The sequence below is a fragment of the Mustela nivalis genome, assembly GCF_964662115.1.
Source record: "Mustela nivalis genome assembly, chromosome: 10".
Taxonomy (NCBI): Eukaryota; Metazoa; Chordata; class Mammalia; order Carnivora; family Mustelidae; genus Mustela; species Mustela nivalis.
In genome coordinates, this window is record NC_139029.1 from 77,596,663 (window position 1) to 77,621,246 (window position 24,584).

At 48.7% G+C, this 24,584-nt stretch overlaps 1 protein-coding gene across 1 annotated transcript in view; it reads right to left on the reverse strand.

Annotated features, from left to right (window-relative positions):
* The window catches only part of ABCA4 (ATP binding cassette subfamily A member 4), a gene marked incomplete at its 5' end in the record, with an annotated part of 123,853 nt that extends 105,324 nt beyond the window's left edge, over window positions 1-18,529 (reverse strand). The window contains 5 exons of the mRNA XM_082688820.1: window positions 2,995-3,122; window positions 8,141-8,280; window positions 10,222-10,363; window positions 11,687-11,780; window positions 18,464-18,529. Coding sequence (XP_082544946.1) covers window positions 2,995-3,122; window positions 8,141-8,280; window positions 10,222-10,363; window positions 11,687-11,780; window positions 18,464-18,529 — 570 coding nt within the window. The remainder of the gene's footprint in view (window positions 1-2,994; window positions 3,123-8,140; window positions 8,281-10,221; window positions 10,364-11,686; window positions 11,781-18,463) is intronic.
* Window positions 18,530-24,584: the final 6,055 nt, after the last annotated feature.

A 24,584-nucleotide genomic window follows, 5' to 3' on the forward strand; every position in this document is an offset into this window, starting at 1 on the left:
GTGGACTCCATCAATCTCAGGGGACTGTAACCAAGCTCACGTTCCAACAGAGCTTTCCTGTTTTGGCCACACATTGCTTCACAGCCCCAACCCTAATCTTGGCGTCTAAAACATTCTGAGGTGGAGGGAATCAATGAGCTCACTTTGTCCAAACCTCGAATATTCTAGGGGAGAAATGTGATGGAGGAGAAATTACACAGCAGGCTAGTGGGAAAGCTGGAACATCATGAAGGTCCCAGCTCCTTCTTTCACAAAGTGACTCATTCATTCAATGCCTATTCACTGAGTCCCTTTCTGCAAGGACTAGAACAGTTACGGGGGATACAGAGAATAAGGTGAGTTTTCTGCTCTTCAAGCTGCTTACCGGCTGGCTGGACATGCAGGCATTTAAAGAGTGGTAAGTGTTAAATTGAACGTAGTGAAACCAGAGCACAGAAGAGGGAGTGTTAAGAACAGCCAGTGTTTTTCAGTGTTTCCTGTGTGCCAGGCACCGTTTTTGTGCTTTACATATATTAATTATTTTTGACCCCCATAACAATCATAGGCACTTTTGCTGTTCCCAGTTTATAAATGAGGACACAGAGGCACAGAGTGGTTGTTTAACTTGCTCGAGGTCACACAGTTAACTGCGTGGCCTTGCTGAGATTTGAACCCAGAGCTTGTGCTTCATCACTACCCGTTAGCTCTTTGCTGAGTAGGGAAGTGGGAGTGGGCAAAACAAAGAAGGGAGGGTTTATGAATGATTTCACCAGGGAGGCAACACTTGAGCTGGGCCTTGAAGCAAGTCCAGGAGTTTCGAGGCTGGGCTTGGGGGGTGGAGTGAGTGATGAGCCAAACAACGATTCCACTCTCATCATCTAACAATTTCCTAGATGGGGAGAGGGGGATCTCCGGTACCAGGCAGAGAGGACCCCAGAGAGGCACGCAGTCCTGATGAAGAACAAAATCCCATGTTTGCTGAGACTAAGCAGAGAGCTGTAAGCGCCATGTGGCTATTTAAGTTTAATCAACATTAAATAATATTTAAAATTCAGTTCCTCAGCTACTGTGGCTAACAGTGGAAACCACTATGGAAATGGCTAACTGCCGGGCTTGATAACGGTGAGCCCCCTCCATCGTGGAGGAAAACGGTGGTGGACGGTGCTGGTAAGGAGTGGCACAACTGGATGGAGGCCTGAGACAGAGATGGGGAAGCAGGTGCAGCTGGCGACCATGCTGAGAAGCAGGGAGGGCATAGGGCCCAGAGGAGCTGGGACAACAGGACCAGCCTCTTCCAGCAGCAGGAGCTCTGTGCTTCCTCTTAAGCTCTGACATTTGCTAATCAGGGAAGCACCAGCTAATCAGAGGGAGCAACCCTACACAATAGCAAAATCCAGTGACACTGGCCCCTTCCCCCCACATGAAAGGCTCAGCTCTGATGCCAACAGCACAGCAACTGAGACCCAAATGTCCTGTCAGTGAGGAGCTGGAAAGAAATTTCCCCTAAATTCCTGCCCTTATCTCATCTCCCTTTTATTACCAACTGGAAGTCATCACAGGCATTTCCAGGACTTGAGTTTTATGAGCTAAGAGAAAGCAAAGCGGAGAATGAGCTGTGGATGCTGGCCCACCAGTCCCCTGCCCTGCCCCCACCCAGGTGGGAGTGGGAGGGAGAGTGGAGCAGGGCAGCCAGGTCTGAGTTCAAGGGCCCGGGCAGTGCAGGCCCTGCTCTCCCAAAGGCTCTGACACATTGTCTCAGGGCTGACCCTCAGTTCCCCTCATGTGGTTTCAGGGGAAATCTCACAGTCTAAGAAGCCAGAAAAGCAGGTATGGGTTTCTTCACCACGCTGCAGGGGACCAGCCCGAAAACCCCTTTGGACAGAGCCAGCCCTGCCCAGGCGTCTGGGGTACCCCCTCCCTCCTCTGGGTGCAGACTTTTATCTCAGTACTGACACAGGCCCTGAAATTCTCTGTTTATGTCTCAGTCTCCCCTGGAGTCTGGAGGAGGTGCAGACCTGGCCAGGAGAGGCGGGAGGGGTGTCTGCTCTATTGGGCCCCTGCTTATCTTGCATTCTCACTTTGTTCATCAAGCCAGAAAGCCGCATGCCCAGGAGGCTGGGCAGGAGCCCCTGAGGCCCAGAACTCCCACAGATGGGGAAAGTCATGTATTAGGGGTTTTAAAAACACTCTGAATACATATAGGAGATTATGAAATGCATGAGACAGATTTTGAGGAGCATGGGTCAGAGAGTGCAGTGGGGACAGAAGAAGGAGCTTGCCTGGCACTGAGAAGAAAACGTGCAGGCAATCAGAGGTCTGTAGCCAGGGGAAGATCAGCTCCGTGCACTCACACACTGCGCATGCGCAGCCCATTTCTCACCCGAGAACTCTCTTCTCCCAGCGCTTCCCACCGCTGCCTTCTGCTTAGGCAGGTGGGTTCAGATACCATCTCAGCAGGAAGGCCTTCCCTGACCATCTCATTTCAGACTGCCTCCATCCCACGCCTCCTAGACCCTCCCCAACACCCAGCTCTGCCAGATTTTCCTCTCAGCACCTATCTTGACCCGGAAATGCTCCATATGTATCTTTGCTTATTTGAGGATCACCTGCTGTCCCGGCAGGACTATAAGCTCCCAGCGTGAAGGGTTTGCCTATGTTGTTCACACTGTATGTTAGTACCTAGGATGTCCCTGAATATTTGATGAATACGTGAGTAAACCTCAGTTTCCTCAGTTCTAAGAGGATTCTGAGCCACGTGTTCTCCGAGGTTCTTTCCAGTTATACAAATCTGAGTTGTTTGAAGTGCTGCCAGGATGGGTTGCTTCATAATCCTATGCCAGGAAGGCTCGTTATTTCAACTGACCCCCCCGCCCCCCGGTATTTTTCTGAATATTTGGAACAAATCATGGATTTTGAACATGAAACAAGAAGGAAAAATAATGCAAGGTCTCCCCTGTTTTTTTCTCAGGCTCAGGGCTCACCCCTCCCCTCCAGGGGCCAGTGATCTCCACCTACCTGTTCTGGACGAACTTGGGAGTTGACCAGAAGGTAGACAACTGAGTCAGACAGGCCAATGTTTCTCGTGAGAAATAGTGTCAGTGTTTCTTCATCTTTTAGGACATCCCGAATTCGTATCCCTCTTCCTGTATATGAATGAAAGAACAGGGTGTCAAATGGGGAATAAGTCAAAAAAGGGAGAACATGTAGAACATGTTGGAAGCATTTCTAATCAGCTTTCAGCAGAAGGTTCTGTTCTTGGGTTCCAAGGCAGCTTGGAGGTCAGGACACCTGCCCCTAGGCGGTCACCAACACAGTCACAGCGTTTACTGATGATGCAGCCAGGCAAAACTTAGTGAGGGGGCACAAAAAGTGGAAGAAGTTAGCTCAGGACAGGGGAGAGGTCCTCAGCTGTGTTGTAGAATTGGTCTAGAACAGCGACTCTCAACCAGATGGGGGTGAGGAAGTACAGTGGGGTAATTTTGTCTCCCTTGGGAATATTTGGTAATGTCTGAAGACATTTTTGGGTGCAGCAACTGGGGAGGTGCTACGGGGTAGAGGCCAGGGATGCTGGTAATACATTCACAGTGGACAGAATAACTCCCTCCCCACTACAAAACAAAGAACCATCTGGTCCAAAATATCATTAGTGTTAAGGCTGAAAAAGCCTAGTGTGGAATGAGAGGACTTACATGCCGTGTCCACACTGTGTTGTCATGGGTTAGACGGCTCTTCCTGGCATTTCTGTCATCTCAGCTAAGACTCTAAGCTTGGGGTATTGACATAGACTAGAAGAAAGGGGCCTGTTTGGGGCAAGAAAAGCTTTAGGAGGGAAAGAGGAGATGGTCTATTGCCTGGACTTATAATTTTGTGCCTTGATCAGCCCCAGTTACATTCTCCCTGGCTTTCCTCGGGACGTACTAAAAGCAGAAATTTTTTATAAGGAGGCATAAAGGACTCCTAGCTGTTAAGGTGACCCCGTGGCAAGTGATTGAATGCTTTGTGTCTGTACTTTGCACACCTCACAGGGATATTGTGAGGGTGACTTGGGCTAAGGACTGTGAAGTGGCCTCCCAGGCCTGAAAACATGGGCCCCCTTCATAGATGCTTAGGAAATCATTTCAACATTAAGGGAAAACATCTGGGTTTCATGAAAGTGCCCATGTGTACATCCCAACTTCCCCAGGAGCCTGGCTGACTACTTACCTCTTAGTTCTCCTTTGTCTAACTCTAATTATCCAGTGCTCCTGCTCCTTCCTGCTCCTAATACCCCAGCACCCCATCTTCTCTCCCCCAAATTCTTCCTTCACCAGGCAGCCAAGAGGCCTACCTACTCCCCTGAGCGCTTGACAGCCTTCCCTTCTGTCTTCAGGTTGTGTGCTTCCCTGAAGGGCCTGGTCCAGATGGAGGTTGCTGCTCATTTCCTCCTCAAAGGGGATGGGTCAAGTCAGGGACCTGCCCATGTAGCTAGGGCAGGGACAATAAGACCTGAGTCTCCGCTTCACGACAGACTCTGGGGAGTTGTGTTACCAGGCAGTGTTACCACCTTTCCCACGGGGAAAGCCCAAAGGCCCCTGGGAAACCAGAATATAGGAGGGATCCCAGGAGCAGGAGGGGGTCTGAAAAGGGCTGCTCTATTTTATTCTTGCCTTCCCCTTTTTCTGATAACATAAGTCTTGTCATCTTCCAAACCCAGCTTCCTTTCTTCCTTCTGCTGGACCCCAGCTCGGTCATTCTTCTTTCTCACAATCACTTCATAGTCAGCATTATGTCCTACACTGGCCTCAGGGGCTCCCTGGACACACACACACACACACACACACACGAGTCTCTGGAGAGGAGGGGGCTAAGGACCCTGCCTTCATTTTATCCCTCATCATGCTAGCAATGCTGGGCGCACAGAGGTAAGCCCTTGAGGACACCTCTCTCTGACACGAAGCAGGAGAGCCTGACGTGGAATCAGGGCCTCGACGAACACCTGTGGAATGACAGGAGGCACCCAATAAATACTTGTGGTTGTGACCTGAGAGTCGGCAACCCATCTGACTGTTTGTCAATTCGTTATTCTTTAACTCACTCGCCTGACCTTGCCTAAGAATATCTTGCTGGGGAGGGAAGCCATTCCCTCTGCCTCACCCAGGTGACTGGGCTGCTGTGGCTCTATGGGGTAAGGGGCAGGAGCATGGTGGTTCCGCAGAGAGGGGTGGGGGTCACCCTGTAGTGAGAGTGTGGGGCCCAAGATGTAAGAGGTGGCTGATACCAGACAGAAGCTCCACTAGACTCCCGAGGGAGAAATGTGAACTGGGGGCCTGAGGAAAGAAAAATAAATTTTGTTTAAAATGTGGTTCTTCTTGTTCGCTTCCCTGGGAAGAGGTTGGGGGAGGGGGCTGCTGAGGCCCCCGGAGCCGAGGGGACCTGAGGGTTGGGGTGGGAGAGAAACCAGGAGAACATGTGGGGCTCGTGGGAAGAAGGTGTCTGAAGATGATTGAGAGACCACAGTGCTTGCTTGGGGCTGAGAGGGGAGGGGGCTTCATGTCTGGTGTTTTACCATTAATCCTCCCCTGGGGAGAATGCTGTACAACAGGTTTGCTAGGAAAAGAAAAGGCCACCTGGGTCAGCCATCGGCATACTTTCCCAGGTGACTGGAAACTGACAGGCAAAAGCACATACCAATGACAGCCGCCCACCTCGTTCCCCAAGGCTTTACCCTCCACAGGGGCTTTGGGCCGAGGATTCAGTGTTGACAGTGAGCAAGTCCCCAAGTGACCCTGGGATGGACCCTGAAATAGTCCGCCATCCTGATGGTGGATACTTGGGAAATCTTAGATGCCTGGCCTAGAATTCCTTCAGAGACTTTGGGGATGGCCCCCTGTCCCCTCTTATGGCCACCAAGGTCAGGGGTGCTGTGGAATCTTTGTTCCCAGCCCCCAGATTCCTTTGGGGAGCCTTGGCTGACCTTTTCCCACCCTGTCTCTCCAGACCTCTGAAGCTGCTCTCCTTTAGAGAACTTCCCTCCACAGACTGAAGGCCCGCAGAAGGAACCACCTGTATGCCAATTCAAAACTAGGCCTGCGTTGAGGTTGGGAAGCTGTGACTTTGGTTCTCATATACACACTATAAAGACCGCAGAGAAATTGTGGTTTGAAATGATTTCCTTTACATGTCCTCCCAGCTGGACTCCATCTGACAATGAGACAACAAAACGAAATGTCTGCCTCCTTCCAGATCCCACAGGATGAATGAGGTAGGCAATCACTCCAGGGGTTAGACAGCCCATGGTCTCATCTGCTTCTTGAATCCTGGAAAACAGTGCTTTCCGGTTGCTGCCTCTCCCCTGTTTCTCTTACTACGAAAATTCTGCTTGTGCTCACACCTTAGAAGGTCCTCCAGCTCGAGCTGAGTAAACTCTTCTATCCAGGGCAGCACAGAAGGTCATGTTTATAATCTGGTTTGTAGAATATTACTACCTACAGTCCATGTGTTACTATTTTGGAGAGAATTAAAATGTAATGAAGTCATCTCAACATGCTCTCTGAACATACTCCTGTCCTTCATTGCTCCCACAGGGAGAGAAGGGAAAAGGTGGCCAGGTGGGAAGAGGATAATACTTTCCTAAAGATAACTGCCCCTCTGGAGTTCTGTTCTCTTGAAGCCCCGCCCCCCCCACATCCCTCCCCCACCCTCCCCCCCAAGGTGTGGTCACTGTTCTTTCTGTCCTTCCACCTCTGCTTTGGGAGCCTTCAGTGTGGGTACCCGCTCTGATCCGTCTCTCCAGCTGCATGGGTGAGGACCCCTGGAGGGCTGATTCCTACCATTCTCCCACTTCTCTTGTTCAGAACCCTGAACAGGAACGGTTGTATCCAGCCTCTCCGTCCCCTTGGTAGACCCCTTGCTCATCCCCGTCATCCTCGGAGGCCATCCCGAGAGTCCCCCCTGCCCCCCTGTCCTAGCAACATAGGATGCATGCAGGACCTCTTCACTGCTTCTAAGCCGCCAGCCTTCACAGTCTTCCCCCATTGGTGGTCACGTTTCCCCTACAGGACTGCAGAGAGCCCTAGATTTCTGGCGGGGCTTTCTCCCTCCCAGCTGCTCATCTGCCCTCCTGGGGATGGTGGAGGGTTAGTGGGGGGAGGCTTCCAGCTCGTGCCCAAGCCTCTGCCACGTCCGGCCCTCACTGCTCCTGAGCCCAAGTGACTGTCCTACCCTGGTAACCATCTCCCCTACTTGCCCACACAAACAGTTTCCCAACAGCCTGGCTTCTTGGTCCCTTGGTATCCTCATCAGCTCAACCTTCACTTCTGCCCTGCTTCAGCCACCCCGGCCATACCCAGGGGCTTCTTCTCCCTGCTCCTGCCTACCTTTGAAATCCTGGATCTGCAGAGCTCACTCTTTGACCACAGTCATCAAGCCCTCTATCCCGCTCAGCACACCCGTCCTTAAACAGGGGCTGAGAGGGGACTGTCCACAGGACTATGGAACTCCCAGGGGCCTCTGTTCCCTTGTCCCCTGATCTTCCCCAGGCCATTTCAGTACTTCTGGTTTCCCCATCCATCCTTCTGCAGCCTGGACCCGATGCCTGTTTTCCAGTCACCACCCTTGCCTCCTGGACCTTCTGCAGTACCTCCTTAAAACCCCCAGCCCCGTATCATCTCCCTCTACATCTGCTGTGCCTCAGGGCCCGGGAGGCTGAATATCCCTGGAAGAAATGGAATGATCGTGCGTATTTACACCATGCTAAACATACACATTCTGACCTCTCTGGCCCCTTACTTGGCATTGCTTCCACGCAGTCCTGGTTAGCTCACTCTCTAGTGCTCCATGAAAATACTCCTACACCTTTCCCTTTACCCTTTTCCTCCTGCTTCCAGAATTAACCTAGCCTCATCCTTCCCAGAGCGCAACCACTCCGGCATTCTCCTTTCTGAGTCTAGACTTGCTGGGAACGAGAACTTTCCTGCCCTCCTCAACTTCCTAACTCTTAAACTGATAGAAAGAGGAGTCCTCACCAAGGTGAGCTTCATGCCACCTCTAGAGCCCTTCCTTCCTGCCACCTCTAGTATCTTTCCGCACTAAATCTCCTTCTCTTTCCTGTGCCTTTGGTCTCTCTGACAGGTAAGGCAAGGGAGAGGCAAGTGATGGATGAGAAGGAGCAAGCCCAGCATACCCGCTACTCTCTCGGGGTGAGTCCGGAGGGTGTCCATGAGTTGAGACAAGGTTTGAAGTTCCTTCCAAACATGGCCAAGGCTCTGCCTCTCTGGTACCTTCATGACGAGTTCTTGAAAATCTCTAAACACCCTCGCCAAGCTGTAAGAAAGACAAAGCTTCGTTAGCAAAGATATTGTCATTTTCATAATAGTAATAATACTGCTTGCTAGTTTTGGAGACCCCATATGCTTGCCCTAGCTATGACATTACGTATCATTTTAATACCACCAAGGCCAAAGGAGAAAAGGCTATTTCAACTTCATTGTACAAACAGGCTCATAGGGCGGGTGAGCATTTTGTTCAGTTTTCCAGCTTCAGCAGGGCCAACTCACCTCTTAACCCCATGCTCTATGTCTTTCCCACCCAGAGAAGCCTTCAGCAGGATGACATTCAAAGATGACATTCAAAGGAGGTTCTTCCCAGAGTTTGCCACTTCTTGGAGACCTCACCTGGCCAGCCATTCATAGGCATGGACAGCCATGCTTAATCCACAAGTTCCTCCCTGTAAGTGGGCACCCACACACCCATACACACTCACATGCCCTCTGCCATGGCTGACCAGATGAGGAAAATGAAGTTGAACCAAACATCTCTGCTCCCAGGAATTTGAATGGTATTGAAAGATGTCCTTCCAGTTGCCCAAGGCAAGGTGCTCTGAACTGGGCAACCAGAGCCAGCACGGGCATTGAGAAGTAGGGACATTGGTCGGTGGAGAGAGGTAAATATAGCTGTTGCACAGACAAAGGGACAGAGGCTGAACCGTGCAGGCCCAGAGAGGGGAGAGCAGGTCTGTGGCCATCCAGCTCCTGTCCCACCCCTCCTGAGGCCTGCCTGACTTCCCCTGGCTTTGCAAGAAGGTCTAGTGTCCATATCATCTATTTCCCTCTAGGGCTACATACAGCTTGTTGGAATGGGCTTCTGTGGCTTGCAGGCAAAAGAGCCTTGAATAAGCCAGTATTTCACCTATAATGAGGGTGCGAAATGTGAAACCTGGATTTCCTGGTTCTAATGCTGAGTACAGCTGGAGTCAGAAGCCGTCCTTCCCCAACTCCCTCAGGTTCTAGACACCACCAGTGCCAGTCCGTCCAAAGCCCCAGCTAGCCCCCACTGAGCTGTCTTCCAGGCTCCCTGATCCCTCTGGGCGACCCCACGCCATCTCTATGGATGGGGAAGTGTTCCTTCTCAAACCCCTCTAGGGGACTCAAGCTGAAGTTAGAGATTGCAAGTTAGAGCCTCCAGGAAGTGTTTGTAGCCCTGCACTCCCAGCTAAAATGTCACCTTCCAGACAGTCTCAGGAAGACAGATGCTCCCTCTTCCATCTTTTTATATTCCAAAGATTGGCAAACAGATACGTATTACAGGCTTACAGGGCACAAGTCTCTATCAGGACTACCCTACTCTGCCAGGATAGGGTAAAAGCAATCATAGTTTGCTCCCAGTGGGGAAGGCTACCTCTGAGCATGGGGCTGACTTGTCAAGTATCCCTTTTCTTGAGTCAAATGCAGGTTTGTCCCAGAGGAATTATATGCAGAGCTACTTTAAGGAAAAACAAAAAACAAAAAAACTGGAGTAACCCGGTATCTTGTTTCCATCTGACCTGGTGTTTATATAAGCACAGTGAAGCCCACTCCCAAATGAGCCTTGTTGATGTCCCTCAGGTAAACTCAAGATCAGCCCAGGGGGTGAAGGATGACCCTGTGCACATCCTTGAGCCTCTATCTCTAGGACATGCTCATATCGTGTTCTCCTACCTCCTGCTCTGAAAGGGAATTTCAAAGATAGACTCTCTTCTTATGGGATTTGACTTAAAAATAGACCCCAGAGGAGAGGTCATTAACCTGGAGTCCTCAAGTACCCAGAAATCTTATGCACAATGTAATGCTTTGTGTGTGTGTGTGTGTGTGTGTGTGTGTGTCCATTTTCGGGGGAAGAGGGGCCATCGGTTTTCATCAGCTTCTAGGGATGGTCTTTAACCGCCCCCAGGTTTAGAACCAATGCCCTCAAGCCCTATCCTGAGATTTGGGGCATCTCAATACTTACATGGAGTTGTTATAGTTTGACACAGTTCCAGGAGATTCTCCCGGGGTGGGACTTTGAAAACAAGGATTATTCACATTGCAGAATATCCCCTGGAGCCACGGCAACATTCCTGCTGAGGGCATCGCCTTGTTGGGAAAATGGCCTTGAAGACAGGAAATGAAGACAAGGAGTTACTTATGGAAACCATGTGGGATGCCACTTCTAGTTGCTGGGCCTCTGCAGGAAGGAGCCCAGCCCTCAGGTGTTTTCTTTCATTCATCAACATTTAAGAAGCAGGAGCATCTAATATATACCAGGCCATGTGCCCAGTGCCCGAGACAGGGTCTCTCCTCTCAAGCTCCCCATGCAGTGCGGTGATAGACAATTGATGGAGGCATGAAGGGCAGCGCGGGGGGGAATAGAGGGGGGTATGGTGGAGGGATGTTAGCCCAAGATGGCTCCACAACATTGCTCAGATGATTTAGGAAGTGAGGCTCACCTGCTCTTTCCACAACTGTTTTTATGAGCACATACCCCAAGCACACAAGAAGGTTGCAAGTTATGGGCTCCTTTAGCAGTGGTGGTGGTGGTGGGGGGGATGATGGGTTGGGGAGAAGAGGGGGCAGGAGGAGCAAGGTAAATGAGCAAGAGTTTGATAGACAAGAGACTGATCCAGAACTTGGGGCTTAAAACTCATGAACAAGAAGGAGAAGAGTAAAAATAAGGCACTGAGAATGTTCATATTGTTCCTGAGGTCTGCACATCAGCTACCTAGAGGGAGAAGATGTCATCCTCGCTGGAAACCAGGAGCAGAGAATAAAAGGGGCATTCACAGGCTCATCCCAGGTCCCAGGATACCTCTGAGATCCAAGAAATGATATATTACTACACATGGCTGTGTACTACCCCTTCTCATTTTTGTCCAGCACTATATATATCAACTCCCTAAACTGGTCTCCAGAATATTTTAGGGAGCCCATTTATAATATGCTCCCTTTAAAACTAGTAAGAGAAAAAAAAATCAACAAAAACAAAAACTAATTTCACAATTCTTCAGTAACCACATACAAGTATTTGCAAAGATGTAGGATTAAAAAGTTCATTTGTATCATGCCAATGAATCTGTTTTCTGCACCGGAGGCATGAAATGATGATAAGTAGATCCAATCCTGGCACCCCAAACCCCTAAGACCTTTCTATTTATTTATTTATTTATTTATTTATTTTTTAAAGATTTTATTTATTTATCAGAGAGAGGGGGAGAGAGCGAGCACAGGCAGACAGAATGGCAGGCAGAGGCAGAGGGAGAAGCAGGCTCCCTGCTGAGCAAGGAGCCCGATGTGGGACTTGATCCCAGGACGCTGGGATCATGACCTGAGCCGAAGGCAGCTGCTTAACCAACTGAGCCACCCAGGCGTCCCCACCTAAGACCTTTCTAAATGAAAGGTTTGCCAGGGTTCCCCCCTTCTGCCCTCTTCATGCTTACATTCATGTTGGCTGTAGAGTGGGTTGATGTTCCTTAACCAGATCAAGATCAGAAATAAAGACAAAGGCCATGCAAGTTCCACCACAAAGCGGATCTGGAAAAACAAGACAAAAAGAGAGAAAGACCAGTGATGCCAAGAAATTACAGAAGACACACCCAGAGTGGACACACAGCTCAGCACGTGTCTGTGCCATAGATCTTGGTTGTGGTATATTTCCTAAAGGACTTCCTTTTCTTTCTTTCTTTCTTTCTTTCTTTCTTTCTTTCTTTCTTTCTTTCTTTCTTTCGAGGGAGAGAGTGCTGGGGGTGGCAGGGGAGGGGGGGAGAGGACAGACGGGGGGAGAGAGAGAGAGAAAAAAAATCTAAGAGAATCTTAAGCGGGCTCCATGCCCTGACACAGGGCTTGATCTCATGACCCTGAGATCATGACTTGAACCAAAATCAAGTCAGATACTTAACTGACTGAGCCACCCAAGCGCCCCAGACTTCCTTCTCTTGTCCCATTTCCTTTACTATCCCTACCCTGATATATTAGGCTCACAAGACTTTGTGTCCATCTGGATTCTACTCTATTTCAGGAAACTGCCTTGACTTGAGACTTTCATCAAGGATGGAGATGTGTGCTTCAGAACTCCTCAGATGTTGCTGTGCACCTGAAACCAGGTTCTGCTCTGTAGGGCACCAGCTCTCACATGTCTCATGTGCACTTTCTGCCCTTCCCTACTGCCCTGGCTTCTTCTAGTTCCCACTAGACCTTGCATACATGGCCACTGAATGAATGAGCCAAGGACTCTGAACACTGTGATCCATAGCAAAGTCAATAAGGGTTTACCAACATCTTTCCTTGCACAGTTTCTTATTGCTTAAAGGAAGAAAGCAGGGCATACGGCGGTCAGTTTTTACAGTACTGACGGAAGCTGCTGATAACGACCTATGGTTGAAAGCCAGTACTTAAATTAGGTTCGACTCAAGAGTTTTAAGGACCCTTGATTCCAAAGGAAGAAACACTTGGTTGTTGGAGCCACACTCCATGGTGTTGCTCCTAAGGGGTAGGTTGCAGGTGTGGGAGGGTTGTGTGGGAGGGCTGGGAGGAGGGAATGTAATTCGGGGAATGAAATAGTTTTTCTACCCAACCCCCACTCCAGAAACAAACCCTAGGAAGGAAACTCCTGAGATCCGAAGGAGAACTTCTTCCGCTGGCTAAGAGAGAGACGTAAATATATCTAGACCAGCTAGGGGCCATTTGCACAGTCTTTAACCCTTTGTCATTCCTTTCAAAGAAATGTACATAAATGCTCAGCAAAGTGGTAGACTCCATAGCAGGGACTCAGTAAATGCCTATTCTTTTCCTTCTCGTAGAGTCTGCTGGCTACAGAATTATTGCAAATTGTAACATAAAGTAATGGCAGGGGGGTGGAGGGAAGATAGGGCCTTGAAGAAAAAACAAAAAAATGTTTAGGGCAGTTGGTGATTAAGCAGTTGTAACGTTTTACTCAATGTTTTCTTCAAAATATGTCTAGGGAAGATATGTTAGAGAACCACACCAAAATGTTATTATATATTATTCATGAGGTAGATTTTCCTTAAGGCACTCACTTTTCAGGGCTCTCCCTACACATGCTCCTACAAGATGGCAAAACATCAGTATGGGACAATCTCATCCCCTGTTACAGGGACTGACCCCAAGCGCCCTGGTTAGCCACTGGAATGCTGGCTGTTCCACCCCCCCGACCCCCCACCCCCGGCGGGGGGGGAGGGGCTGAGCCTCTCCCCCACCCAGGGACCCTATCTCACTATTAACACTCTCTCACCCTTACCAGACCAGCACAGCTGTTCCCACAGCACCCTGCACTTCCCTTGTCTTATCACTCATTGTAAATGAGGGTCATCACTCCATGAAAATGGAACCCTCACTGATGGTGAGCTGCCTTAGGGCAGCAACCATGTCTCTCCCTGTCACTACTGTGATTCTAGCACCCTGACAGACACAGGGCCAGCTTCACAGCAGGTGCCCCATAAATAAGGAATGAGTGAGCCTTTGTGAGGGACGGGTCTAGGAGGCTCCTTGGAAAGCTGAAGGTGAGGCTCAGGTCACCAACTGATGTAACAAACCGCACCCCCGGAGGCATGTTCTGTACACTGGCTTCATGCCTTCCATCCCAGGTCCTTCTGTCCACAAGTAAGATCAGGGAACAAGCCTGGCAAGATCACAGGGAGAGGGATAGGAGCAAGCGCTGAAACCGGAAGTCGTTTGTGCTGTCTTCGCCGAGGAAGTGAGGCAACCAGTCCAGATTCCACACATCTGATTCTTCCCCTTAAGACAATTGTGTGCAACCTTGGCTTTCTCCCAAGTCGGTTTGCTTCCTTCCATGTAGCAATGTCTGTCTGGGAGTAGTCTGGTATGTCAGACGTTTGGGAATAGGAAAATCTGGGCTAAGAATCACTTTAGGGCTTGTTTCATCACCCAGGCTCAGTTTTCCTATCTGTGAAATGAGACTATTTTGTCCTTCAGTATCCCCTAAGAGTTGACTGTGTCAGTCTTATGGGTTTTATCTTGCTCTGCTCCCTATTAACTGTATGACCTTGGGTAGCCCTGTCTAGTCACTCCATGCCTCAGGACCTCGTCTGTAAAATGGGGCTGGTACCAGAACCACCTCCCAAAGCAGAATTTGGCACAAGGTAATGTTCAGTTAAACACAAGCCCTTTATTCCTGACCCACACTTCCCACAAAGACCGTGAGGACGCTCTAGGTCACGACAGGCTGTACAGGCTGAAGAAGAAGGGGGTATCATTAAAATGACCAGTAAGATCTTAGGCTGGCCCCCCACTTGCATTCAGTTTTCTTGCCCTTCTCCCTTTCTGGATTCAAGACTGCTCATTTGCCAGTTTGGAAACGCAGGGCTTCCTGAGACACTCACCACCCACTGTCCCCTGCTCTACCTGTGTGCGGGCTTGGACCGGGGGAGGAGTCCACGGATAAAACACCCAAACTGGTGCAAGCTGGTGCACCCCCACCCTCTTCGGCGTGTTCGTCACATGCACTCTCCTCTACTCACTCGTTCATTCTTGTATTTTTGAAGCATCTGGTGTTTACAAGGCATTGTGATTGGAAGCCCCCCTCAGTGGCAGACCAGATCAGAATTCTCATTCCCGGGCCCGGGACAAGTGGGACCTTGCAGGTGTTCACCTTCCCCGAATCTCTGAGTTATGGCTGCTGTTTTCTGCCCCGAGTGCCTGCTCCTCACTTGACCACCTTCTCTGAAGGCAGCTCCCAGGCGGCTGCCAGCTGGAATTAGGTTGGGGGAGCTCAGGCCATGCCCCACATCAGTTACCCGGGTTTCTCTGGGCGTGGGACAACAGGTTGCTTCCTGTTTGTTTCTAACACTTTCCAGGTAATGCCAACGTGCAGCCGGGGCTGAGACCCCCTGGGGTAGGTCATCTCGGTAATCTTGGGCAAATGTTTGTTGAGAGGTCACTGTTATTGTTCTGACTCTGCAAGGGTTTGTTTTGGAGGGGCTGCATTGCACACTCCCTCCTGCACAAAGACCACGGGCCGTTCCTCTCCGGCCTGGCAGGTCCTCCCAGCAACCTCTCGCTGTGGCCCCCGCCCCAGTCGTGCTCCGCAGCCCCACCCCGAAGCGGCATCCTTGTCCTTGATGCACAACTGTGCGCAGGCATACCCCAGGGAGAAATTCCACAGCGTAATTAAAAACATGTTTTCAGGGTGGCTCTGACTCCCCCCACCCTTTCCCTTTAAACATGTCTGTAACTTTAATTAAACCCAGCCAAGGCTCAGAAGGGGCCGATGGAAATTTTTTCCCCCCAAACTGGTATTTCCTTGTTCTCTCTCTCTCTCTCTCTTTTTTTTTTTTTTTGCTTCCCCTCCCCCTCTTTACTACTCCATCTACACAGGGGAGGAGGGGTTGCTGGGAAGGGCAGCGTTGTGCTTGTTGTTTCAAATCTCAGCCAGCTAGATTTCCGTCCCTCCTCACCTGTTTCCAATTTAAAGGTGGGTAACTGAGGCTTGAAGCGAGCTGTTTAATTCTCCCTTCCGAACCCACAACCCACCGAGGATTCTTGGCTGGATGAATGCAGACCTAGGACCTGGGCACGCTTGCAGCAGGCTGCCCAGCCTCCCTGCACCCTCGCCTAATGCTGGGCCCCGGCTCAGAGCCTGCAGCCGCACCAGCTCTCCAGGACATAATACGCCCCTACTCTCATGAGTCCTCAGGCCTCCCCAAACATCCTGCACTAACATGGAAGCTGGGACAAGGGGATGACACCCGGAAGCCCCAACACGGGGAGCTTTCAGGGAAAGGAGGCACACCCAACGAGCTTTGCCCAACGATGCCACCCAATGGCATCAAATGAATGTCAGCCCAGACCAGGTCTAGTTCTGGGAGCTTCGCTCAGCCGGGGTTCTCAGCCTGAGCAGTCCTGTCTCACCATAGAGAGGCTGGCAACGTGTTCCCCCTTGGAGCACACTCTGGGAAAGATGGAATCCCTGAACAGGGGACACTGGCCAACACCAGGGAAAGGGAGAAGGGGCGGTGAGGGCCTCTGAGTTAAACACGGTCTTTGAAGATAGGGTCATTCTCTGTAATAGCGACATGCTTGCCACAGAAATGGAATCATGTCATCAAGTAAAGTCCCCAAGGATATTGTTTGAGGGCTGCAAAGAGCACATTGAGAGTAGAACTAAGTTTGAATCTTAATTTCTTATGGGAAAGAGAGAAAGAAATAGTTGCAGATTGGATTTTCCTTGGCATTTCACAGACTCTAAAGACTATGTGGACAAGGACTAAGCTTGTCTTGTTTGCCCTTTGGGTACCTAGGACCTGGCACAGTGCCTAGTAATTATTAAGTATTTGTTGATTGAAGGGACACATTAATAAATACATGAACTTAATAGTGAATCTTATTTAACTTTTATCTATTTTCATTCAGGAAGGGAAGCTCTTGGAAGCAAGGGACAGAGCCTCGGATGACTATTAGCTCTTGGCTCCTGAAGGAGACAAATGACTTCAACACTAATTTGAAAATCAGAGTAACTTTGACAAGGAAAGCAGCCTGAGGACAGCGGTGTCTCCCATGTCCGAGGGGGTCCTAACTTGGCTTCCCTCTGTAGCCTCTGTAAGTCCTGTCCCACTGACACACAGCAGAAAGGACTGACCGTCTGTGCACATGGTTTGTGTATGTCCTTTGCTATTTGCTTTTTTCTGGACTAATTATTAAGCTATTGTCCCTTCACTCCAAACGTAGCCAGGGTCTGTCTTCATGGGTCTTGGTGGGAGACCCAAACAGCAGCCTGACTGTGCCCCTCCCCCACAGGTCTGAGTTATGTTTCCACCAACATCTCCTCTGTGTTTCCAAGTGCTAGGAGTTCCATATTCTTCCCTTGGTTCCCTCAACTCTGGGGATGGAAGCCACATCCTACAATAGCTGCCTCCATGATCCTTGTCCTCTTTCACAGTGACTAGCCTTGTACTTAGCTAACACCTTTTTATACTCCCGATTCTCTCTGACTGAACCCTGACCGAGACACTCCATCACAGGCCTTCAGATGTTCCACTCCTTGGCTCCCTTCTTCCCTAACATTTTTTCCCACACCCAGAAAAACCCTTTCCTGCCTGCATAAACCCATCTCAAATCGAGGCTTTGAACAAATCGATTCTCCTCCTCCTCACAGCCAATCTTCTTCCGTGTTCTCCTTCCAAAAATCTCCCAGCCTTGCCTACATCCTGTCTGCCTAATCTCAGTTCTACTCACCCCTCATTCCGTCTCTCCCCCGCTTTCTTCTTTTGGCATCTTTAGTCATTTGGGGTCATTTAGTGTTTGCAAGACTGCAAGGCTGCAGCAAAGTGTATGTTTCCATATAGTCACATATTCACTCTTCACCCCTTTCCAGAAAAAATTAGAAGCCCATTGGCGTTTGTATGTACACTCTTGGGGTCCTGTGCTCACCTGTGCCTCTTGCCGGAACTTCCTGGAGGGTATTTGGTACATTTATTACTCTTGGTCTCAAAACCCTTCAGGTTTCCCCAGCCAGACTAGAAATGAGTCCAGGGTTGAATCTGTTTCCTTTTGCTTTTACATCCCTGGTCCAGCCCAGCCATTATCTTCTGCTCCCTGAAAGGGCTCAGGTAAACGTCTTGCTGGTTGATAAGTTATTGCAGCTCACTGAATCTAAGACACCATCAATTGTAAATTTTTTTGCACACTAAGAAAGAAACAGACGTGTCTAGTTAAACTGTCACCTGAATACGAGCTGCAGACCTATGTCAGAAATGTGAAAATGTGGGAAAGCCAGTGTACCGCACAGAATCAATGAAACATAGCGTCATTGGTCTAGGAGGCTCTTTGAGAGTTCTGTTTTCCTTTGAGCCCGTTCTTCGGGGCTTAGGATCTTCCCGGGGCTTAGGATCTTCCCACAGCACCGTTAGGACGCTCAAGAGTTTGTGGGCTGGACTGGCAGGTTTCAAAACCAGGCGGTGGGGGGAAGGGAGGGCCAGGCAACAGGTTCACGTGCAGGAAGGTAGAAAGAAGAGTCTATACTGTGGCCGTGCTGGGCTGCAAGTGCAAAGTGTCCCTCTCTGGACAGAGAAACAGGTCTTCCTGCGAAGGACACTTGTCGGAGCGGTTCACGGAGCAGCCACCTAAAGCCTTTGCTTTAGAGCTAAATAGCAAGGAGCCCCATGAGAGAGCTTGCCTTCCCCACCCCCACCCTGCTGATTTGCTCCACACCTCACTTTGAGACCGCAGACTGCACTTGTTACCTTTTGCCTTTTCCTCAGGGTCCAGTTCTTCCAGAGCAAGAGCTGGATCTGTCTCACAAAGCCCATGCTTGGGAGCCGCACGAGTAGGAGATAGATCCCTCGGAGCCCTCGGTCTGTGGAGGGACAGCGACCGACATAAATGGCGCTAAGGGCACCTCGGGCTTGGGCTGCTGTGTCCTTCTCGGGGTGATTAAAGGCTCGTTTCCCCCTTCAAAGCATAATCCCTTTTAATTCACATAAACCCTTTGTTGAGGAAAGCAGGCTGCCACTCTGTTGGCTCCTTCTTAGGAAGAGAAAGAGAAAGTGAAGAGTTGCTGGGCTCTTGGTAAATGGAGTTGGGGGCATTTCATGGGGAACCGAGGAAGCATGAGCCCCCTTCCAAAGGGACAGAAGCTATGAGAAATTCCAGCTGTGTGGGGACCCTAGCTTCGGTGGGTCCTCAGGCAAAGGCCCCCAGGCGAGGAGCAGAGATCAGGTTGAAATCTCACTTGCTTCTGCCCACTGAAACGTGGGCCCTGCTAGAGGACTGCATCTTTCTTTTCACAAAGGGGCCTTCTGCTCACCAAAGGATGTGATGCGAATGTGAGGTGGCCTCCACCCAGAGCAGCGCCATAGGGGCGGGCAGAGCCCCGAGGCTGTGGACCCCATCACCGGAGAAATCTGATCTGCAGGAAAAGGGAATGAAGGGAATGCACAGAGAGGCAGAGGCAGAGTCCCAGCTGCGGCCTTGTCCCCGTTTCCAGCTGTCCTTGGGACACAGCTGCTCCCCTGCTCTTCTTTCAGGCAATTTAGATGTAAGTTACCCCCAATCCTTCCAGTAAAATCCCCCTTTGCCTAAATTAGCTCATGCAACTCCTATCAATGGCAACCAAAAGATTTCTGCCTGTTGTGAGTTATCTTAATCAAGGAGAGGATCCGATCTGGTCCAACTGACATTGAGCCCAAAATACTATTTGCAGCCTATTGGAATGTATCTGAATACAGTTCCTCGGTAGGGACATGACTGCATTATTAACACAAGTAGAAAACTCAAAAGAGTTGCAGCAAAGTTGAAAAGAGATGAACTATACTGTCACAAGCATCTTTTAAGGAAGCAGAAGAACTCCAACATATTCAATATTGTCAGTCCCTGTGTCTATTAGGAAAGGGTTGACAATGTTTTAAAACATGTGAAGCCATGTGAAGGCAGAACAAGGGGGAAGATGTGTGGTTGGTTTAAAACACATCATTCGTTAGGCATTATTAGCTGGGACTAAACCACTTTCCAATTGATCCAAACATTGAGAATTATATCAACTGATTTTCCAAACACTTTGGTGGCCAGTGAGTCAAGTGGGCTATGGATATTTGTTCCCAGTTTTGAACTACTTTTTGTCTAAAATTTATTTACCACTCACTGTTATAAGAATTCTCTCTAAAGAGCCTTAAAGTGAAACTGTAAACACATTTTCCCCTTTGTTTCTAAAAGTGGAAGTAATACCACAGTTTATCATCAGAGAGAAATGATGACTATTTCAAAACCAGTTGGCACTGAGTAGAGGAAATTCTCCAGAAAAATAATGTCTAAAAGTCCCATATTTAAAAATATCTCTGGAGGAGAAAAAATTAGAAATCATGAGAACTGAGGTAGTGCACATTTCCCTACCTCCACAGGATAGTATAAAATTAATGTCTATTACTATGAAGCACTAATTGCTAGGTTTAAATTTATATTTTTACTGAGAATGATTATACCAAAATAAAAATAGTTTCTGAATTATTAAGCAATAGCAAAATGCCAAAATTTCTTTACAGACTTGATGTGAGTGTGACCTCTGAACTTTGCTTTTACCTAAACTATTCTACAGTTTGATTTCATGTATTAATCAGTCTTGACTCTTATTTGACATAGTGTCATTGGTGAGTCTTGGGGCCTGGAGCTATTGCCTGTCGCTTTGACATGGCCACTCAAGGCAGTGAGAAAGACATGCACAGTTTCTCCTTTGCCTTGCTAAAAACATTTACACAGTGTCATAGAAGAGGTCCAGGTCCCATCACTAGTTATTGTGGAGTAGAAATTAAGACCAAACAAATAGAACTTAAGCATTTTTCAGTGGCATTATGGAATCATTGGCTCCATAGACTGAGAAATAAATTATATTTCACTAATTCAGTCTCTCCTCTGAGAATCTTGCACATAGTTGGCACTAATTTAATCTTTCCTGTAAGAATTTTGGACTTCAGGTTGTTATTATTGTTCAGATGGTCTACAGATACTAAATTTTAGCATGTGAAAATAGTACCATTTGAAAACATATTTACCTGGAACATTTCTATGGGCTTTCTTTCTTACTTAGTGAGAGGAGGAAGAGGCTGATCTCATGTCTAAGCAATCTTTGTCTCCAAAATAATCTAGAGCCCCTCTGAGGGAGCACATAGAACAGTCCAGAATGGAAATATAGGGAGCTCACTATTTAAGAAGCAGGCAACTGAGTGTTTTATCTGGCACACCTGCTCATAGCAAAATGTGGAAACTCTCCCAATGCCCATCACAGCAGAATAGATACATGAATTATGGGGTATTCTTTCCGTCAAAGCTCCTATAGTCTATAGCAGTAAGCGTGAGCAAACTACACCTACAAAAATATGGATAGTTCTCCCAACCACAATGCTGAGGAAAAAAAAAAAAAAAAGCCTGACACAAAACATTTATAGTCCACACTTTCATAAAGTTCAATCACAAGCAAAACGCATCTCTGATGTTCAAAATCAAGATGGTGGTTACACTTTGGGAGGATGGAGGGTTGTAAGTGGGTGCAAAGGGTATTTCTGGGGGTACTAGAAACAGTTTTTCTTTTGATCTGAGCGTCAGTTACTTGGGTGTGTTCAGCTGGTGAAAATCAGTCTGTAAACTTGGGATTTGTACACTTCTCTGTATGTATATCGTACTTTAATAATTGTCGTTTTTTTAAAGAGCAGGTGAAGGACCATAATTCAGTGAAGAAGCCTGAGCTAGAGGAGATAGGGATGAAAGGGAAAAGTCTGGAAAGAAGGTTGCCCTGGAAGCCATGGAAAGGAGGCATTGTTCCTCAGTTGCAAATGGCTGGAGGAGAGCAGGTAGCATAAAGACCTCTGGATTTGATGACCGGCCCCTGTGAGAACGGCTTTGAGGAGGCTGAACCCAGAAGCAGGGAGCTGAAGAGTGAGACGGGAGCAGGCAGCTGCCGTCACGTAGCTTGACTGAGTGGGCAGATGCTGGAGACAGTAGCCAGAGGGAACATCGGGTCTTCATTTCCCCCGAAGACAGGAGAGATTTGGCCATGTTAGTGTGTGGGAAAGAGCCAGTTGAAAGAAAGATGCTGAAGTGAGTGGGGGATGATTGATGGGGACCCCAGGAAGGAGAGGGGCTGGAATTAGCCTTGGGCAGGAGATGGGGCACTCTGCATTCCAAGGACACCACAGGGAAAGAGGCCAGGGAGGTGCAGGTGCAGATTCACTCAGAAAGGTGAGGCTGGGAGACAAGGGAGCTCACCCTAGCGGCTCTGGTCTTCACTATGGTGGAGGAAGAATAAAGAGATTAAGTGAGATAATGTGAAAATACTTTGTGAATTAGAAATTATAACACACCCGCCAATTTATAGGGAGGGTATATAATGGGAGAGTAACTTATAGACAATGTGTTTGGGAGCCAAATGAGTTGTGGATAACGGCTCTCCCACCGTAGATTACCCCACCCCCACTCTCTATTATATTTATCTAATTAGTTGGCAAATCACAGGTAGAATCTTGTTACTCGGTTCAGCTTAACAGTTTAAACCAATAATCAGCACCAACAGGAATGTTTTCTGGAGATTCTTTTCCCAATTACAGTTAATTCTGCTCTAAGAGAACTGGTCTCTTTCAAAGGTCTGCTGTTTTCAAAGGAAGACAAGGTCGTAGTTTCTGGATCTCACCTTCCACCTTACCTATGCTGCACCCCACAAGGCCCCTCTGTTGCTTTCCCTGTATTTCTCTCTTTCCTGGATAACCAGCCCAGCTCACATTTCTGAAGTCAGTTCCACTTATTTCTCATTCTTTAGACTGCACCAGGGCACCCTTACCTCAGAAGGCAGATGACTTTGGGGAAATTATTCGTATGGAAAGTAAAGGTCTAGCAATGCATCTGTGTAAACTATCTTGCCTGGTACCTCTGGAAAGTCCTTGCAGACTTTGTGGTGGTGGTGGTGGGGAAAGCTGTGCACATACCCCAGTGTGAAGAACACTGCTCTAGCAGAAAACACAGTCAAGCCACTACTCAAAACGAAGAGGCAAATTACTATTCCAAGCACATTTTATACACTTGCTTCAAAAGCTGCTTTGAGTTTTGCTGACTTAATATTTGGAATACCCACCAGAGCCCAGAGATTTTACAAGTGCAAAGTACTTCGCAGATAACAGAGTTTAGGGGAATGCTGGCGAGTGTTTCCTAGCAGACCATTAGTCTGGGCAGGTATCACGTGAGCTCTTGTGGGGTTTTGAGCCATGGGCTGAACATGGCATCTGGTAACACCTGAGTAAACTCCCTCCTGGGGCCAGTCCTGCCACTCTGCAATTTCAGGGCATCAAGGGCTCAGCTGCAAGGGACAGGCATTCCAAAGGGCTCTGGCTAGAGGCAAGCAGCACAACCAAAGACAAACTGAGAGAACAGAGGAAAAGAGCCATTTGAGGGCCAAAAATAATTTGTGAAACCAGGGACCCGGACTAATTCAGAACCAATTCCCACCCTTGGGAATTTGCCATCAGGAGATAGGCAACGGCAATCTCTGCAGACCGGGGCCGCAGGCGTCTGCCTGACTTTCCATGACAGGTGCGGAGCCCGCCTCCTGGGCAGCCCGGCAGCAGGAGAATGGTCTGGAGGCGCTCCTGTCCATTCACTGGCTAAGTGACAAAACCAAACAATGACCAAAGGCAACATAGTCTTGCGGTTACTGTTTGACCTTGAGAATGGAGGGAACAGAAGGAAAGTGGAAATTACTTAGGCAGGAGTCTGGGAGGGGGTGGGAGCAGCATGGGAAATACTTCACATGGCTCTCGCCTGCTCAGTCCCACAAAGAAATCTTGTGGTTTGTTGTCAGATTCCTTCAGCTAAATTTGTCGGGGTGGGGGGACCTCTCTTGGGTGAGGAAATCTCTCCCTTCAGACAGTGCCCTATCGCTCCCTTCCTCAATGACTCACAGCACCCCTGGCCCTCTGCTTCTTTCTCTCTTTATACCTTTGGGCAGGGTAAGGAGAAACGGGGAAGAGGTGTGTCAGCCTTTGTTCCTGGCCTGGACTCCTCTCCGGCTCAGACCCGGTGGGAACCCTGCTCCGAGGTATTAGTGAACACAGACAGCCATGGCCGCACTGGGGACCGGGCAGCACCCTCTGCCCCTTTGTGATCATCCTGGAGAGCCCATGAATGGTGTGCATGCATGTGGCTTCCATCACCATAGCTTTGTCAAATTCTGATTCTCTTTACTCCTTAATGAAATTAAATTCTTTAAAAACGCTATGCCTGATATCACTCACTAAGGAGTTGAAAACTGTGGTGTGGTGGAACAGCACAGTCTTTGCAAGCCAAAAGAACTGGGCTCAGATCTCAGAGCTGCCCCTTATCGGTGTGCTGCTGACGAATCCCTAGACCTCCCTTGGTCTTAAATCCAGATGTTGCTATTAAGATGATGAGAAAAAATGTCTGCATTAAACTAGGAGCTCCTTGAGAAAATGCATGAAGGTTTCTGTTTCTTAATAAATGATGCTTCTTTGTTTTTCTTTCAGCCACTTTCTAAATAATTAGATTATATCTGGAGAAAGATGGGACACGGTCTGCTGAAGTTCCTTAATACAGAAAACGATGTTGCCATTTTAAGAGGCCATATCATGTCAATCCTGGTTTCTCAACAAGGCCTGGAGAAGCTATCTTTAGTGGAAGTCCTGTCATCAAAGACAAAGCCAACCTTGTAGTAAACTAGTTATCACTGGCTTTCAACCTTCAGCAGCTAAATTGCAGCTGGAGAATGGCCAAACACTTAAGACCTAAACTGAGGAATTAATCCCAGCAGGGCTGTTATAAACCTTTTCCAGAGCACTTGGGCTTTCTCTCTTAAACATGTTGAATCAGGAC